Source organism: Pseudorca crassidens, chromosome 3, assembly GCF_039906515.1.
Source record: "Pseudorca crassidens isolate mPseCra1 chromosome 3, mPseCra1.hap1, whole genome shotgun sequence".
Classification (NCBI taxonomy): domain Eukaryota; kingdom Metazoa; phylum Chordata; class Mammalia; order Artiodactyla; family Delphinidae; genus Pseudorca; species Pseudorca crassidens.
The window spans coordinates 116,316,449-116,334,992 of NC_090298.1; the positions used below are offsets into that span (position 1 = coordinate 116,316,449).

Here is an 18,544-nt window from a genome sequence, read left to right on the forward strand (position 1 = left end):
GGTATTTGGCATTTGTTATGTGTAAGAGACTAGAAGCAAGAAAAGCATTTCAGTAGTCCCTGAAAGATGTCACACATCCCCACCCCTAGCTTTGCTCTTTGGTAGGGTTTATCATATTTTATCAAAATTCTCCAGTGCCTGTGCTATTAAACTGTGGGCTCAATGAGAGGGTCAGAATAAGAATTTCAAGACATTTAAAAATTCCTCAAGAATTTATGTTTTTAGAGGATGGGAGTTGGATTCTCTTTTCTGTTTCACATATATAGTGGAATATAACTGCTAAATTAGGGACATAAAGACCTTAATAGATAAACCATTATATAAAAATATAACATTATTCCTAGATTATTTTAAGAATACATCAAAAATATTTGCAATTAATTGATCTCAATAAAAGATACATATTATCCCAACATGCTAAAATGGCATTTACTAAAATTGCTGAGAGTCAGGATTCCAAGCCTGGTAAAATGTATCTTATTCTGAAAGCCTGTGTGATGCTTAATAGGGGAACCCTAGAACTGTTCCGATTAAAACAGAAAGCTTTGTTCAAGGGTACTATCAAAGGCAAAGAGGTATGAGAAGAAAATGTATAAATGGGGAAAAAGGTAAAAATCAGTTGTAGATAATAAGTTTTCTTAAATGCTGTGTCAACTGAAAATAATCCATTGAAGTAGCAAGTAATCAGTTTGAAGATAAACTGGAAGGAAGACAAAGCTAGGAATCATTAAAAAGACATGGAGGGTCTTCCCTGGTGGTGCAGTGGTTGAGTCCGCCTGCCGATGCAGGGTACACGCGTTCGTGCCCCGGTCCGGGAAGATCCCACATGCCGCGGAGCGGCTGGGCCCGTGAGCCATGGCCGCTGAGCTTGCGCTTCCGGAGCCTGTGCTCCACAACGGGAGAGGCCACAACAGTGAGAGGCCCGTGTACCGCAAAAAAAAAAAGATGTATAAGTTATATATGAAGAAAATATTAAAATGACAAAAATGAGACCTTAAATGGAAGTCATACCATGTCCAATAAATCTCAACATAATAATTCTAAAGAAAAGTATAAGTTTATTAAAATCCCATTAAAAATAACAGGATAATTTTTGGAAGTAGACAAGTTAATTCTAACATTCATATGGGAAAACCATAATATTAAGAATTATTACGAATAATATACTATTAGAACCAGAGTCATAAAGGAAAACTAGCTCTACCAGATGTTAAAATAAGACAGGTTGGGGACTTCCTTGGCCATCCAAGGGTTTGATCCCTGGTCGCGGAACTAAGATCCTGCATGCTACATGGTGCAGCCAAAAATAAAAGGGTGATACTGGCACCTGAGTAGCCTACTCTATGAATGGAACAATTAAGGGAATACAAAAATAGATCCTGAAACATTAAAAAGTTCAAGAAGAAAACAAGGTATCTATAATTGTGTAGTAGCTTTGCCTTCTAAGTGAAAAAAACAAAATGAATACTTAAAAAGACTGGATGATGTCTAGATTTTTAAAAATTTTGTATGGAAAAACAAACAACCAATAAAATGTTGGAAAAACAAACAACCAATAAAATGTTTGCCAAGAGTTAATTTTTCTTTAATACAGCCCCTATAAACTAAGGTAAAAGCTCAACAACCCAATAGGTAATGGCAAAAGATATAAACAGTTAAGTGATGCTTAACCCTAGTTAATGCAAGTAAAATCCATAGCTTAAATTCCATTTTCCAGCAACCAGATTTACAAATAGAATTTGATGTTATCAAGGAATAATTAGTTCCAACTAAAATTCCAATATTTATGTTTATTAGAACATAGTTATGCTCATTTTTTCACCAATCATGGCTGCTTTTGCACAAGTGCAGAGTACTTCTGACAGACTATGGGCCTTGAAGCCTAAAATGCCATTTGACACTACAGAAATTTTGCCTGACCACTGCTCTAGAACAGCACTATATAAAGTTCTGCAATGACAAATTTTCTCCAAACTGTCCACTAGTTAACTATAGATAGTAAGATTGAGAAAGTGAGTGTAGATTACGGCTGTTGTACAGCAATAGGTTTAGAAAATGAGGGGTTTATTTTAAACTGCACATAGACTTTGACATGTATAGGGTAATATGTACATAAACTTTTGATTTTTGGCCACACCATGTGGTGTGCAGGATCTTAGTTCCCCCACCAGGGATCGAACCCATGCTCACTGCAGTGGAAGTGCCGCATCCTAACCACTGGGCCTCCAGGGAGTTCCTGTACCTAAACTTTTTAATACTAATGCTTTGAATAGCAGAAAATAGGAATATAAGACTTTGGTGTGTCACCACATTTTAAACCACCTTAAAACTTAGTAGTTCAGGGGCTTCCCTGGTGGTGCAATGGTTAAGAATCCACCTGCCTATGCAGGGGACATGGGTTCAATCCCTGGCCCGGGAAGATAGATCACACCACAACTAGGGAAAGCCTGCCCACAGCAACAAAGACCCAATGCAGCCAAAAAATTTTTTGAAAAAAAAAATCTACTAAAAAAAACCCTTAGTAGTTCAAACAAGTATTAAAATTCTGTGGGTTAATTGGGCTCTGCTGGGTGGTTGTGTTGTTACACATGGATTTGTCTGGGGCTACTGCCATCTGGAGGCTTCACTTTGGCTAGCAGATGCCACTGGCTGTCACCTGGGAGCTCAGCTGGGGCTGTTGACTGAAGCACCTCGATTCTTTTGATGTGGTCTCACAGCATGGCACTTGACTTCCAAGTGGATGAAAGTAGATCTTAAAATCACTTCTGTGTTCTATTGTTAAAAGCCAATTACAGGGCCCTTACAGAGGGCAGGTAAGGGGGAAATTGATGCTACTGTTTCATAAGTGCAGAAAAGGATTATTTGTGGCAATCTTTAATTCACAAGCGTATATGTGTGTGTGTGTGTATAAATGTTTATGTTTATAGGAAATCCTTAAAATACACAAATGGTTGATAGTGGTTGCCTTTATGTAAAGGAGTAGTGGTTGGGGAAAACTCTTTGTTGTGTGCTTTGAATTTTATTATATGTATTCCTTATTCAAAAGAATTTTTTTCATTTATTTTTGCCCTCGCTGCTACATGGCTTGTGGGATCTCCCTGACCAGGGATCGAACCCAGGACCCCTGCAGTGGAAATGTGGAGTCCTAACCACTGGACCACCAGGGAATTCCCCCAAAACCCTTTTTTAAGCCCACTTCCCCTCCCTTGCCACTGCTAAAAAAGAGCCACTGGTTAACAGTTTTCTGTTTTTAAATAGCCTAAAGTATTGAAATGGCCTGGTTCCAGGGCATTTAATCTATTTAAGAAGTAGATGGTGGACTGCCAGGAGATTCTGAGACCACAGCTTTGCTGAAGGCAATCCAATATAATGCTTTAAAGCTCTGGGTTTGGATTTATTTAGAACGGAGTTCAAATCCTGGCTACATGACCTTAGGCAAGCTTTCTTAATCTCTTATGTAAAACAAGAGTAATGGTACTTTACTCTCAGAATTATAATGCATTATCAGCTACTTAGTGGTGTCAAAATATATGTCCTCAATCAATACGACTCTTCTGCTCAAAACTTTGAAAGGTATTCATTATTAGCTCAAATGTAGACTGTATCCTGATGTTTAAAGCCTTATTTCAAACTTGTCACTTAGACCTTTCAAAGTCTCAGCACAAATACTTGCTTCGTAGCCTCTTCATCATCCCTGGTGTACCACACCCACTGCCAAGAAACCCAAATGTGAATAGAGCTCTTGATCCATCTCTTCTCATAGCCAGGCCCACCTTGAGGCCAGACTCCTTGTCCAATCTTGATCTGACTGGGATCCTCAAGAGCTGGTAATCTGTCTTATCCATCATTATATACCCACCCTTGTACACCGTCTTTCATGAAATTGGCATTTGATCACTGAAATCTTGTACCAGTTTGGTTTCCAATGTGTCTTTTTGCTGTTGACCCACTAAGCAGATCCTCAATAAATAATTACTCAATTGAAAAAGTCTGCCTTTCCTTCTTTGTACGACCACCAGATTGCATTAACAGCCTGTACAAAAGCATGGTTAAGTGCATATCTGAACTAAGCATGCATTCATGTTTCTGTCTCCAGAGGAGCAGAGCCTCTTTTTTTCATCTAAGATCTGGGGAGAACATAAAGTGAAGTCTTATCCAAAGTCAGTTGGAATCAAAGACTCAGAGTAGAAAGCAGATCTGGTTTCAAGTGAAGGAGGACCCAAGATTCACTGAACATTTAGGATATCCCCAAATTTCATTCCAAAGTTAACTATTTAGTGGGCTTAAGCCTTACTTATTCAGGGGAACCCCAGTTCTTGATGTATTCTACCAAATGCCCTCTCAAAGCCTATAGAAAATCATGCAACATAATGGGGATGTGGGATTACAGTTTCACTCTTCACAACGGCTATTTAAAAATATTCCTTCATGCAACTCTAGCCCTTTCCACAGATGGCTTAGTCACAGAAAATTGAAGTCACCTGACTATAATTCCTAATGAAAACTCCGCACCATCCTCTCCATACCGCCTGTTACAGTAAAGACATGTCTCCTTTCTTCAGATCCCATCCTTTGAGTAGTGTCCAATATGAATTATCCCTTCTCCTGTTTTTTTTTTCAACCAGTGCTTTCCTAAGATAGCTCTTCTGCAAACATTTTAATTGTGCCCAAAATTCTCCCATAGTAAAACAAAAATCTTCCCCAACCCTGCTTTCTCCTCTCTTCATAGCCACTTTTTCTGCATTTGGTAGTTTCCCTCTTATAGCTTTCCATACACTCAGCACCTCCCCTCTGACTTCCTCTCCCACTTTACTGGAAGTCCAAGTTGCTAAATCTTTTGTAGATGTTTTTAGTCCTAGTCTTGACCTCTTGATAGCATTTGACCCTGTTGGTCATTTTGGCCTTTAAGTACTTTGGCTGGGCTGTCAAGGCAGTACAATTTCTCTGCCTCCCCGCCTCTTCGCTTTTTTCCCCTACCTCTACTCACTTGGTCTCTTTTGCCATTCAGCTCTACCTGATTGTAAGATTTGCTTTTTGTCCCAAACGATCTCTTCAACATTCTACAGGTCTCTGCTCTTCTCCATCTTTTCCCCCTCCAATATCTTCACAGTAGACCCAGAATGACTTTTCAAAGACACGAATCAGAGTTAGCATGCTCTAGATTTTAAAATTTTCAGGGCTATTAGTCTGACTTGTATTCACTGATTTACCTCAGGTGTCAGTTGACTGCCTGTCCCTCTGCGTTTAAACTTGAAACCCCAGGGGCCCTTTCCTCCCGCCTTATCTATACAATTTCTCAGGATTTCCACATGTGCTATATACTCCTTTGCTCATGGGGTACTTGAAGAGTGTTCTACGTTCAAATTCACCAAATGGCTGCGGCGGTCTTTTCAATAGCTGTCTTTCTCCTCAATGACTCTCTGCATGAAATACCTGAAATCAAAAACCACTCAGAATGGTATCTGTCCCCACTTCGTGGCCCTAACTACGACCCCTCAGCAAATTATCAGATAATACCAGAGAGGATAGAAATTGGGTCTAGGCCAGGGATTCCTGCGACTCGCTTCTAACGCATACTCTTTTTAAGTTTTACACCCAGCAATATGGGGGGAGTCGAGAAAAATCCTTTGTGGGGAATGGGACTCGAACTCGTTAGCTACGCCTCTCCATTTCCCGCCATAAGCGGGCTACAGGATTAGAGAACAACGACCGCCGCTGAGGGCGCGAGCGACGTGCGCGCGCTGAGTAGGGGGAGGGGCAGAAAGGGACCGAGGTGGGTGGGGGCGAGCTCTCGCGAGAGTGGGTTTGTTCTTGGGCTGCAGCCGCTGCTGCCACCTCTTACAGCGCCGTTGCTGCGGGGGATTGTGGGAGCCTCAGCGTCCCGCTCGCTTGGAGAGAGGTGCCTCTCCTCTTCCCTCTCCCTCTCCTTAAGGTAGGCGAGAAGCGGGTAAGAATTGGGGTGGGGTGGCCGGGGGCTCTCTGCGTCCGCCGGGAGGAGGCAGCGACGGCGACAGGGGCCGCGGGGAGCCGGCGGCGCGCCTTTCTTGCTCGCTCCCGCTCGCCCGCTCTGCCTCCCTCCGCGCTGCGTATGTGAGCCGCCTGATCGGCGGCCGCCATGTTAGGAGCGCAGTGGCGGCGCAACCAGCCTTCTCGGGCGGCGGAGGTGAGCGGCCCCGGAGGGAGACACGCGGCCAGGCAAGGGCCCAGGGTGCGGCGGGAGAGTCGGGGGCGCAGAGGGCAGCCGGTCGGCCGAGCTTCCTGCGTCCTGGGCTTGCTGTGGGCGGGGGCGGGACGACGAGCCCGTTACACGCGGACTGCAGCGCTGAGGGGAAGGGAGGAGCGCTCGAGGCCTGAGGGACTGACTAATCATAGGGGGCCTGCCGTTTGGGGAGGATAGTTAAGATAGGGCCAGCCCCAGATATATATGCTTTTTTTTCCCTTTTGCGCCTGAAAATGTGTCCCAAAATGGAGGATTTCGTAGACTCTGAAAAGCCTGGCCGTTTGAGCGGCGTTTTTTTCCTGGTGTCGCGGCCTTCGCTCCTTTCCTCGCCCATCGTTTCATAGCGCCCCCTAAGACTCCCCTCCCCTGCCCACACACAGGGCGCGCGCGATTTTAGCCGGACCTCAGAAACAATTCCCCCCACCCGCCATCGCGTAAAAATGGCCGAAAAATGAAACGTTAACGCTTGTTTATCGTATTGCGTCGTGGATAAAGCCTTTTTCAGTGCGCTGCGAGGCAGGAGATTTGTTGTTTAGAGAGTCACCTCACATTCCTTTTCCTCCTTATTAAAATACTATCAGTCTAGGGTTCTCCAGAGAGGATGGCGTGGTGTGGGGACCTTCCGGTTTCCAAACAAAGGGTTTAGAGTACACCCTGGTGTAGTCGCGGCATCGTTGTTCTTTTCGTTGCCGGCGCTGTGCCATGTTGTGTGTTCTACAGGGACTTTCCCCATTTACGGCGGAGCAATATCTCCTAGGTGTTTATCCTGCTCTGTGGCCCCATTCTGTGGCATAGGCTTATTGGATCAGTTACAGTTTTCCAGCCAGATATTTCTAGAACAGTTATGGCGATTCTGAAATTCTAGTCTTTGAAGCGCGCTGGAATAGTGTGCGAGTCGTTGATTTCCCAGGTCGTAGTCATGAGATTTTGCATTGATGCTGCGTTCTGCGTGTTGAACAGAGCTTGGTTTAATATTTTTAGATAGTCGACAAAACAGTTTTCTCCCAGGTAAATTTCAACAGCTGTACTCAGCGGGCAAAAATTATATTTTAGGCAATTTTCATACATGTTCAAAATAAAATTTCGTTTTAAAAAGCTAAATGGTTCAGTCACCTACGGAGTCTCTCGACATAATTATTTCATGTTAGTATTGTTGTGGAAAACAAGAAGGGGAGGACAGATTTTTGTTGCAAAAAACGCTGTGTGACTTTTACACTGAACTGAACTTAAAATTAAACACGATTGAAGTACTACATGAAGGTTCTTCTGGTTTGTCATGTAAATAAGACTTGGAAAAGAGATCGTTAGCCAGAAGCTTTGTGTTGAAAGTGCCTTAAATTGGCATTTCTTCCTTTTCACGTTATATGTTGATAACGTTAGCGTATGCTTTACCCAGAAAGGAAGTTTTCACATTATCATCTTTACACATCTCTTCAGCTTTGTGTAAGTGGAGTTGCTTTTACGTAGCATTTTGAGCTAATTAATTCAGAAGGATTTAACCACCCTTGACCTTAAAACATTGTGTATGTTAAAGGAGTCTTTAAACAAACTAATTCTACTAATGCTTTTAGGGACGTGTAAACGCCAAATATTATTACAAGTCAATGATATTTAAACAAACTTTAACAACTGAAGAATGCAAAGAAAATGTCTTACGTAATTTAAGAAATAACAGGTAGTTCAAATTCCTAATTTTATAGAAGAGAGAATTAAACCCCAAGGAAGTTGTTATGTAGTTAACCAATGGCATTGATGCCAGTGTGTTCTAGAATGCTTGCATTTTGATTGGATACTTGATTTAGGCTCTGCATGTTTTAATAAATAGGCTTAAAAATGGAAGAACTATACTTACAGGAAGTTATCCTGTAAATAAGGGAATAATGTGTCAAAGATTGGTGTACATAAATGTTAATGTTGATTATTAAGCATATTAAAAATCCAGAAGATAAAACACTTGGAGATCTACTAATTGTAGTGTGGCCATCAAGTGGTAATCTATACAGCTATTTAGAAGTGTTTTAAGAGGAGAGTAGTGATGGGAAAATTATAGTGGAATATAGTACTCATTGGGAAGAAAGTGTAATAAAACTCCACTAATACCAGATTTGATGTTTTTTTTGTTGTTTCAAGGAACGTGTAAATAAGCATAAAAATAGAGATATACCCAAAATTTTGGCTCTGGATGTTGGCATTGTGGGTCATTTGTATTTCCTTCTTTTTTTTCTGAAATAATCCACAAGACGTTATACTTTTGTAATGAGGAAAAATGAAACATTTTTTGTAAATGCTAGAACTGCTGAAAAGACCAGAATCTCATGTTTTGTTTTTTTTAGGATCTCATGTATTTTTGAGGGGAATTGAGATAGAAATGAGCCAGCTTCTTGAAATCAAGTGCAGAGTGTTCAAAAGTGACAGAAAGAAACGCTTGTGTAAGATACCCTTGTTATTATGTGTGTACAGAGAAATCTGAAGGCATTCTTATGTAAAATTAGGACTGATAATTAGATTATGATATGAACTGCAGCCATTAGCTGTTTTTAAATGATCAAAACTAGAGAATTGGGTAATGGTCTGTTAGGTGGTGTTCTTAGCAGATCTTCTAATTAAAAGTCTGTGCTTTGTTTTTATATATCTCTCTTAGTTAGAATCGTATTAAAATTGTACCACACTGTGACAACAGGTTCTAAGTATACTTGACTGACTTAAGGTTTGGGATGGACAATACTAAATTCATTGTGGTTAAGGTGGAAGGGTTGTAGACAGTGTAGTTTTGAAATTTTTTATATATGTGGTTATTCCAGGGTTAATTAACACTATCCAGGAAATTGCTTTAATTTAAAATTCCTAGGTATGTAGTGGGTCTTCTCATTGGACCATTAGGATCAAGGGTCGTGACATGCTTGTTAAAAGGTTTATAGGTAGAAAAGCTGTTTAGTGGATAAAGGTAGAGTAGAGAGAAGCCAGTGGATTGAGAGGACTTTGGATAGGTAGCCTTTAAAGTACTTTAGCTTTTGACTTATCGCAGATGACATTGACTATAAGCTTAAATATAAACTGTAATACAGTAGAAGTTATATGATAAATGCTGTGTTATTTTTCCTCACTTGAATATAATTTATTACTGTGGCAGGTCTGAATAGATGCAGTACCTTTGTGTTGCAGCCTCCATGTGATTTTCCAGTTGTAGGTCAAGCCCTAATGTCTGTATAAAAAAGGCTCAGGAGTTGCTGAAATTAAAATTTACATGAAGTAGCAATGAAAGCTTACGTACAATTCTTTTTAATTAAAATTTTTTAACTTAAAATTTTTAATTATTAAAGATTTTAAAATTATTCCAAAGATTAAGGCTAATTGATATAAAATACTTGGGTTTTTTCTGGAAACTTTTTTAAATAGCAAATCTCTGCCTGCCTTTTGTAGAGTACCAATAGCCTGTGGTTGTTGGTACCTGTCAGAACACGTTAGTAGGAAAACAGAGGGTTCCCGTGGTGGGGGGGGGGGTGGGATGATAGGTCTTCCCAGCTCTTGCTGTTGGCTATTCGGCTGGATAAGAAGAGCGGAGAGGGGGGAAATGCCTATAGTTGTCACAGTTAGCAGTAAATGCAAATATGGAAAGTAATCTGTTGATACTAGAGTCTCAGTAGGATCTTTGATTTGTAGTATCATAGATTGTTAATGAAATAGACAACTTCCTGGTCTTTAAAGGTGATGTGTGTGGTGGGTTCTTTTTTTTTTCTCTGTGGGAATTTCTAGGATGTTAAACGTCTCCCTTTGGTATAGTCACTGAAAAAAGAGCTTATACCATATGTGAAAGTTTAAAGTCAAGTGTTTGAACACCTGAATCACACAGTAGATGGGAAAGGAACAGTAATAGCAAAGAAATACAAATGTTTGTACTTAAAATATTCTTGGGACTTCCCTGGCGGTCCAGTGGTTAAGACTTCACCTTCCAATGCAGGAGGTGTGGCTTCAATCCCTGGTGGGGGAGCTAAGATCCCACGTGCCCGCCCAGAGGCCAAAAAACCAAAACATAAGACAGAAGCAGTATTGTAACAAATTCAATAAAGACTTTAAAAATGGTTCACATGAAAAAGTAAAAAAAAAAATTTCTAGCTGTGAAAAGATGTGGAACAACAGAACAATTTTAATGCTTAGCTATGTTTCCTTGTGTGGGCTATGATATTCTGGGAAAGCAGAATGGACGAGGGAACTTTACACTTAAGCATCAGGAAACCTAGAAATATTCATAACAGCGTTCTTGTTAATGACAGGAAATTGGAAACAGTCTAAATGTGCATCATCTGCAAAACAGATAAGTGTATGTGCCCTAATGGTGTCTGTATTGCAGTGAAAATGTAGATGTAATCCATGTGTAAATCAGTTTTAAAAAGTAAGCAATACATACATTTTAAGCCAATTTGTATAAAATTCAGAAATGCTAAATTAACACTGTTTAAAAAGATATATGTCTATTAAGTGGTAAGACTTAAAAACAAGAGACTGCAGAAGGGGAGGAGGAATCACTGGAAATTGGTAGGTAGAAGGTATCTAAGGTTTCGTTAACGTTTCTAAACTTTGGTGTTTATACACACAGGTTTGTATAAGGTATGATATAAAGGGGGTGGTGCTGGGCCTTAAGAGAATTACTAGTATTAAATGGAGAACGGAGAGACACATTCCAGCTAATAATTGTATTTGAGTGTGGACTTCATGTGGTAAGTAGTAGGGAGTTGTGTGTGTGTGTTTATTTATTTATTGGCTGCGTTGGGTCTTCGTTGCTGTGTGCGGGCTTTCGGGGGCTACTCTTTGTTGCAGTGCGTGGGCTTCTCTCGCGCAGGCTCAGTAGTTGTCGCCTGCGGGCTTAGTTAGTCCGCGGCGCGAGTAGTATATTTTTGAAGAGAGTAAAATAATGAGTGATATTTTAGGAGGCTTATATTGAAACCTGTGAACATGGATCCAATACACGGATGCCATCAGGAAGGCAAGAGGACAGAGTATCTCCGGTAAGGTTATGGCAGAGGAGATAGAGAGTTATGGACTGCATTTCTGAAGGATGAGAAGGTAATTTAAAGGTAGATTGGAAATAGAGAATGAAGAAGGAAGAGGTTTAATTTGTTTACTTTCACTAGAATCCACTTCTCTTCTTCAGTCTTATTTGTCTAGGTTACTGCCAGTCTTTAAATCTGGTCTTTTAAAGCAGACTTCTGGTTCAGAAACGAAGTTCAGATTTTAAATCTGACTTTAAATAGAAAGAGATGAGACATGATAGTATAGTTGATATATGAAATAGTGCAGTGAAAGTGAAAGGTGTTTATGTCTCTGGGCCAGTCCTTTTACTTCTCATTTCTCATTGGTTGTGAGGATCAGATTGCATAAAGTAAATGATCACTATGGTGCTTACCATGTATCAAGTCTTATTAAATGGGTGTTATTTTTATTCCCATTTTACATACGAGGGAACAAACACAGAGATGTTAAGTAATTTGCCCAAGGTCACATAGCTACTTTGTAGTAGAACTGGGAATCAAATCCAGGCATTTGGGCTCTAAAAATCTCAGTTTATATCAAATCAGAGAGTTGTAAAAATGTTTGTGGAAAGCAGGAGCAGTAGATCATAAAGTTGTGAGTGGAGGGGGAAAATTTTAAGAGTGCAGAATGGTGCCTTGAGAAAAACCACAAATTTTGCTTTTAAGTAGAGAGGAGAGTTAGCCAAGTTAGTGTCTTAGGTCAAATCAAGAGTCAAAATTGCCAGTTAAATGGAATAATTTTCTTTCCTGTAGTATGAATTTAATCAGTTTTCTCTATTGCGTAATCTGAAAATATGTAATGTCTAGTTGATAAAGTCACTAGGAAAAACATTTACACCTAGGAAGAAGAAAAATGTTCCAAGTCTGAATAAAAGGAACCCTTTCTGTGGATTACCGTGAAGATTTCTATTTTAGCAGGTGAAGGTACTGTGTTAGCCTAAGGATCAAGAAGTTGAATCCAGGTCTGTGATTGGATTAACACCAACAGTCTTAAAGCATTTAAAAATAATACTTGTTTTTCAGCCTTCCTGGGCACGACGCTTTATATGGTTTTATCTTTATTGTGTGATGAGGCACATACTGCTTTATACAAAACTGAAATTAATAGAGCTGGATAAGCAACAAGGATATACGGTATAGCACAAGGAATAATAGCTGTTACCTTGTAATAACTTATAGTGGAGTATAGTATGCAAAAATACTGAATCACTATGCTGTACACCTGAAACTAATATAGTATTGTAAATCAACTATACTTCAATTAAAAAAAGAATCTGGGACAGTATTTCCTAGGGGGTTTACTATTTAAATTAATCAGTAGTTTGTTTTTTTAAAAAAACCTTGTAAGTCACTTAAAGGCATGCCATACTGAAAGATTATGGCACTGAAGAACACAGACTAAAATATAAGTTTTTAAAGTGGCTCAAGCTCAATATATAAAATTGAATAGTTCCTCAGATAACAATCTTTTTAAAAAATCAAACCCTTAAATGAAACACAAGTTATAAACATATATTGGGAAAACATATAGTGACATAAGCTAATGTGAAAATGAAAATTTACTTAACACTCTAAAATGGAAACTATGTTGATAAGTTATTTATAAAGCCATTATAAATTTAATAAATGAGAAACTTTAAGGAGTAATTAACCTAACCCTGCATTTTAATTGGAAATGAGTCAGTTGCTTGCTTTAAAAGTTCTGACCAGAGTAGTCAATGCTTTAAATTACTAATAGTGAACTGTCCCTGCCATCTGTTGGTGAAATGGTTAGGACATTTTTACTGTATTGGTATTGTTGGTTGCTACGTGTATTTGGCATATTTTCACATGAATAAGTTAAATCGCAAGGGTGTTTGACCTTGATAGAACGTGGAAAATCTGAAAATTTCTTAACACCCTTTTGTGTTTTTAATTCAGATGGGGAAAATACTGTAAGAAACTATTGCTTTTTGGCTGTTGTGTCTTAAATTTTTATGTGAGATTAAAGGGTTATTATAAGTGGATATTTCTTTCCTGAACATCTCTACAAGCCTTTATGATTATACCATCTTAAAATTAGTTGTTTTTGGGCTTCCCTGGTGGCGCAGTGGTTGCGAGTCCGCCTGCCGATGCAGGGCCCGTGAGCCATGGCCGCTGAGCCTGCGCGTCCGGAGCCTGTGCTCCGCAATGGGAGAGGCCACAACAGTGAGAGGCCTGCCTACCGCAAAAAAAAAAAAAAAAAAATTGTTTTTAAGAAGTGATTATTTCACACAATTGAAAACATAAAGATCTGTATGATGGTATTAGATACCTTTAAAACGTAGCATTTTTAAATTTAGAAGCTGAAGAGTTTTTCTATAATGTCTTCTAAAGAACTAAAGTCTGCTTATGGTCATTTCACTTCCTGCTAACCCTTTGAAAGAATGAATATGTAATAAGACTAATAGGTAATCTTTATTTTACATAGGAAATCGAAATATGAAACAACTTTGTTTTCTCCATGAACTTTCTGGATGTGTTAAGCTTTCATTTGTTTTCTGAAATATTTTAGTTTTCCATTTCTTTTAATTGTTGAAGAAAATAAATCCAATAAAGAGTATCAGATAGTATTCATGGAATGTGGAGGTTGAATATTATTAACTGAAGCTTATTTCTTAACCATACATACAGATACTTGTTCATCTGTTGAAGGTGAAGCTAACATCTTTAGTAGCGCTTATATCATGAACTAGGTTTAAGTTCCAGGTTAATAATTTAGAATTGTGTATTAAAATGAGCTTTAAATCTGTTCATTGAGAATTTGAATATCAGATTGTAGTTAAATGGCATTTGTAAAGCAAGCCTAATTAGTCGTTCTTTTTCTGATGTTTCCTGGTTGGGGGTGGGGTGGAGGTACTTTCTCTTTTGGAAGTGAAAGATTCTGCATTAATGGGCATTTAGAATTTATTGTATAAAGAATTTAAATGGGTAAATTGGATTTTGATATTACATTCTAGGTTAGTTATCTCAAAGGAATTATTTTCAAGCTTTATTAATCTCTATGAAAAGGCAACTTTATAATGATGGGGGAAAAAATACAGTAAAAGAAGCTAATCTTTTTTAAAAATCTTGGTAACTTAGTAAACCTCTCAGTATTGTGCTAACTTTCATAGGCAGTAGGTCTTGCTTAAAGGAGCCTTTTAAAGTGACTTGTTCGTCTTATGTTCACCATTGACCGAAGATCTAAAGGAACTTTTTGTAAATGTTCTTGCACCAGTGCTGTCTTGTCTGATTTCTCTTAATTTCTTTGTTCTAATAAAAGATTTTTAAGAACTTTGTTTCAATCAAGAGTCTGACTTAAGTTCTTTTTCAGTAATGCTACTCTCATGTCTTTGTGTGGGACTGCATTTTAAGTTGAAGCTGAGCATTTTAAGTTGAAACTCTGAGTCACAAAACTATTGTTATTCTTAAGAATTACAAGTTGTCATGGGATTTACATAGTTTGTCTTGCCCTTTTTCTTAGTTTTTCTGACATCCATTTTCTGTTTGTCTTAAGGTTATCACCTTTTACCTTTACTTCTCTTAACCTTTCCTTTTTGCAGATCCACCATTTTCATATATGCTACAAAGAAAAATAATTCTGTAATGCAACAATCATTTATTTCCCTTAAAATATGATCAATTAAAATATTTACATACGATCATAATGCCGCAGTATAATTTCCCTAAGGGAAAGAATAGTTCTTTCAAAAGACTGGCTTTTCAATAATAGAAAGCTTTGGCTCTCAAATGAAGGGCAAAGCTGTAATTAATAGTAACCTCTATACATTGAATTTTTGATTTTGAAAAACCCTCTTAATGGTATTGATTTTTTTTTTTTAAAACAAAGTATACATGAAAACTTAGAGGGTCCTACCAATGTTTACACAGTATTTCAACCGGCATTCTATATGGCATTTAAAAGTCATATCAAAGAAACCTTCATCCAATGATGTACACTTAGTCTTGTCTTTATTAATCTTAAGGCCTAAGTAGTTTACATAATGGATCTCATCTAGAACTAGTTTCTTTAGTGTCTTCTCAAATTCGTCTTCCTTGGTGTGCAAAAACATCTTCTGTACTTCCAGTCATCTCTGATAGCATTTCTGTGTCTTTTTAACTTTGTTACATCTTTTTGTAAAATCTAAAGTCTTGCCTGCAACTTTTTTTTATACTTCTTCTACCACTGTTTTCATCCAGTGTTTCCTTACTTTAATCTGTCATTGGTGGAATTGGTCCCATAATAGACTTGTAACTATTGAATATTGCCTGGTTTTTACATTAATAAAGTTTAATATTTAAAACTAACAGTACTTAGGGGTATGGGTGATGAAATGTATAAAAGTTAACTGAGCAATGCCTCCTAGTAGAATTATGTAGCAAACAATTTAAGACTTATCAACCTCTGTGTGTAATTGTGATTATAAAATTGTTTCATCTAGGACATTTATTGTGTATATCATTTAACTGGTACTTTATGAGCTCACACAAATGCTTTCCAAATTCTTACGTAACAATTTCTGAGGTAAAATAACAATATAAGAAAGAAAATGAAAATAATTTCATTATTTTCACGTCTTGGAGGAAACACATCTTGGAGGATCACATTCAGAATTTAAATTTTCAAGGTGATTGGGCTATTCTTGTGAAAGAATCTATGTTTACAGAAATCTGTGTAAGCAAGATCTCATTTTCATTTTCACCTGTTTTGAGCTCTAGGGGTGCTGTGGCCCTGAGCATTAAGTGAATGTCGATGGCTACTACCTTGGGGAGTTTCACTTCTTTAAATCACCTATACTTCCTGTACCTGGGTTTTTTCTTGGGAGGTCTCCTATTTCTGTACTGAGCATATTTAGTTCTCCTTACCTTTTAAGGTTAGAGATGAAATAAGCAACTGCCTGATACAGGATGGACAGTAAGAAGGCAGTTAATTGTTTGGCTTAAATTTGTGCAGAAATCCTTAAACTGTAGGAAGTCACTTATTTTTCTTCACATCTGTCTTTACCTCAATTTGATTTTGCTGCATAAAGGTCTCAACTGTTGTGTTTGATCTTAGATCTTATACTAGGTACTTGACACCTAAGCTTCGTTTACTTGTGATTTTACTTGGTTCTTTCTGATAGTGTTAATAGGTCTCATTTTCTAAAACAGAATACAACTGATTCATCTTTGACTTGCTGACCTTGATTTTTTTGTTTTTAGTCTTCTGGAACTTAAGCATCATACTATAGGGTGTATTTTTATTCTTCTAAAAGAAGAGACCCATCTATATTTTTATTGAAATTTTGATGTATTCAGACATCTAACCCTTCAATTGAAATGTTTTTAAATTCAGTATGAAATTCCCTTTAATAGTTAAACTTTAGCATGAAAGACTACTTTTTAAATATCTATATGCAGGCTCTGCATACATCTGAAATCTGTTTAAGTTATGTAATTCCTTGTAAGTTTGAGATCTTAAATGTTTTTTTTTAATCAACATGATGCATAAGTTTTTTTTCTAAAAAAACGGCATCTACTTAAAGGGATTTATGACTAAAATTGCTTATTTTTCTACAGAGTTGTCTGCTGGTTCTCAGCTTGAAGAAGATTCTACAGTCCTTATTGATCCTTTTTCTTGGCGTTACCATTTTTTGAAGCAAAGTTAACCTAGTTTTCTAGTTTGAGCTTTCTTTTTGGCCATCTTCTAAAAATTTTTTTTTTAATCTATAAACTAGACAAGAGATAGTTCTACAATGTCCAAGTCATTCCAGCAGTCATCTCTCGGTAGGGACTCGCAGGGTCATGGGCGTGACCTGTCTGCAGCAGGAATAGGCCTTCTTGCTGCTGCTACCCAGTCTTTAAGTATGCCAGCATCTCTTGGAAGGATGAACCAGGGTACTGCACGCCTTGCTAGTTTAATGAATCTTGGAATGAGTTCTTCATTGAATCAACAAGGAGCTCATAGTGCACTGTCTTCTGCTAGTACTTCTTCCCATAATTTGCAGTCTATATTTAACATTGGAAGTAGAGGTCCGCTCCCTTTGTCTTCTCAACACCGTGGAGATGCAGACCAGGCCAGTAACATTTTGGCCAGCTTTGGTCTGTCTGCTAGAGACTTAGATGAACTGAGTCGTTATCCAGAGGACAAGATTACTCCTGAGAACTTGCCCCAAATCCTTCTACAGCTTAAAAGGAGGAGAACTGAAGAAGGCCCTACATTGAGTTATGGTAGAGATGGCAGATCTGCTACACGGGAGCCACCATACAGAGTACCTAGGGACGATTGGGAAGAAAAAAGGCACTTTAGAAGAGATAGTTTTGATGATCGTGGTCCTAGTCTCAACCCAGTGCTTGATTATGACCATGGAAGTCGTTCTCAAGAATCTGGTTATTATGACAGAATGGATTATGAAGATGACAGATTAAGAGATGGAGAAAGGTGTAGGGATGATTCTTTTTTTGGTGAGACCTCGCATAACTATCATAAATTTGACAGTGAGTATGAGAGAATGGGACGTGGTCCTGGCCCCTTACAAGAGAGATCTCTCTTTGAGAAAAAGAGGGGCGCTCCTCCAAGTAGCAATATTGAAGACTTCCATGGACTCTTACCGAAGGGTTATCCCCATCTGTGCTCTATATGTGATTTGCCAGTTCATTCTAATAAGGTGAGTTAATGCAACAGATACTTCTAATTTCTTTTACGTTGTAGTGCCTATTCTGTATTTACCTATATCTTTTACTCTAATTCTGTAGTCTGGTGACATTGAGTTGATCAAGAATTTTTATACTTTTGAGAACACTTACTTTATTTCGAAGGTAATTGTTTTTGAGCATTTTAAACCAGGGCTTTACATTAATACAATCTGCCTAGATTACTTCTGGCCACAAAGCTGTCATCCACTGGGATTATCTTGTTGGTTTTTGGCATCAATATGTTCTTCTTAATCGTATATTTAAGCAGGTTTTTTGTCTGCTTTGTTGAATTGTTTTAAGTATATATATATTTTTTTGTTTTTGTTTTTTTTGCAGTCAATGTGCTCTGCCATTCAGGATGCTAGATAATCAGCTCTCCATCTGTCTTAATTACTGATTCGTATGTAGTAAAGATGTATTCTTGAACAATTCTCTTTTTTTCCTTATCTGTGGCTACAGGGAAAGAGTTAATGTAGAGCCCTGGTGTTTGTTTCAGTATATTTCATATTTTAGATTAGTTCATTCTTCCTTTTTTAATTTCCCTTTAACACAAACTCTCATGCTATAACTGAAATTTTTTCATCATTTTTTTTCTCCTTTTCCACAACTTTCTTAAACATAC

At 38.1% G+C, this 18,544-nt stretch overlaps 1 protein-coding gene across 7 annotated transcripts in view; it reads left to right on the forward strand.

The window, feature by feature from the left end:
• The window catches only part of MATR3 (matrin 3), a 48,207-nt gene that overhangs the window by 12,385 nt on the left and 17,278 nt on the right, over window positions 1–18,544 (forward strand). For 2 of the 7 annotated variants that reach the window (XM_067731889.1, XM_067731892.1), the window contains exons 1-2: window positions 5,775–5,932; window positions 16,807–17,894. The exons of 1 other annotated variant lie outside the window; for it this stretch is intronic. In XM_067731889.1, coding sequence (XP_067587990.1) covers window positions 16,983–17,894 — 912 coding nt within the window. In that variant the 5' untranslated portion in view covers window positions 5,775–5,932; window positions 16,807–16,982. Of the gene's footprint in view, window positions 1–5,774; window positions 5,933–6,029; window positions 6,164–16,806; window positions 17,895–18,544 lie in introns of those variants that run through there. 4 more of the 7 variants (XM_067731891.1, XM_067731890.1, XM_067731894.1 and 1 more) reach the window with 4 other exon arrangements.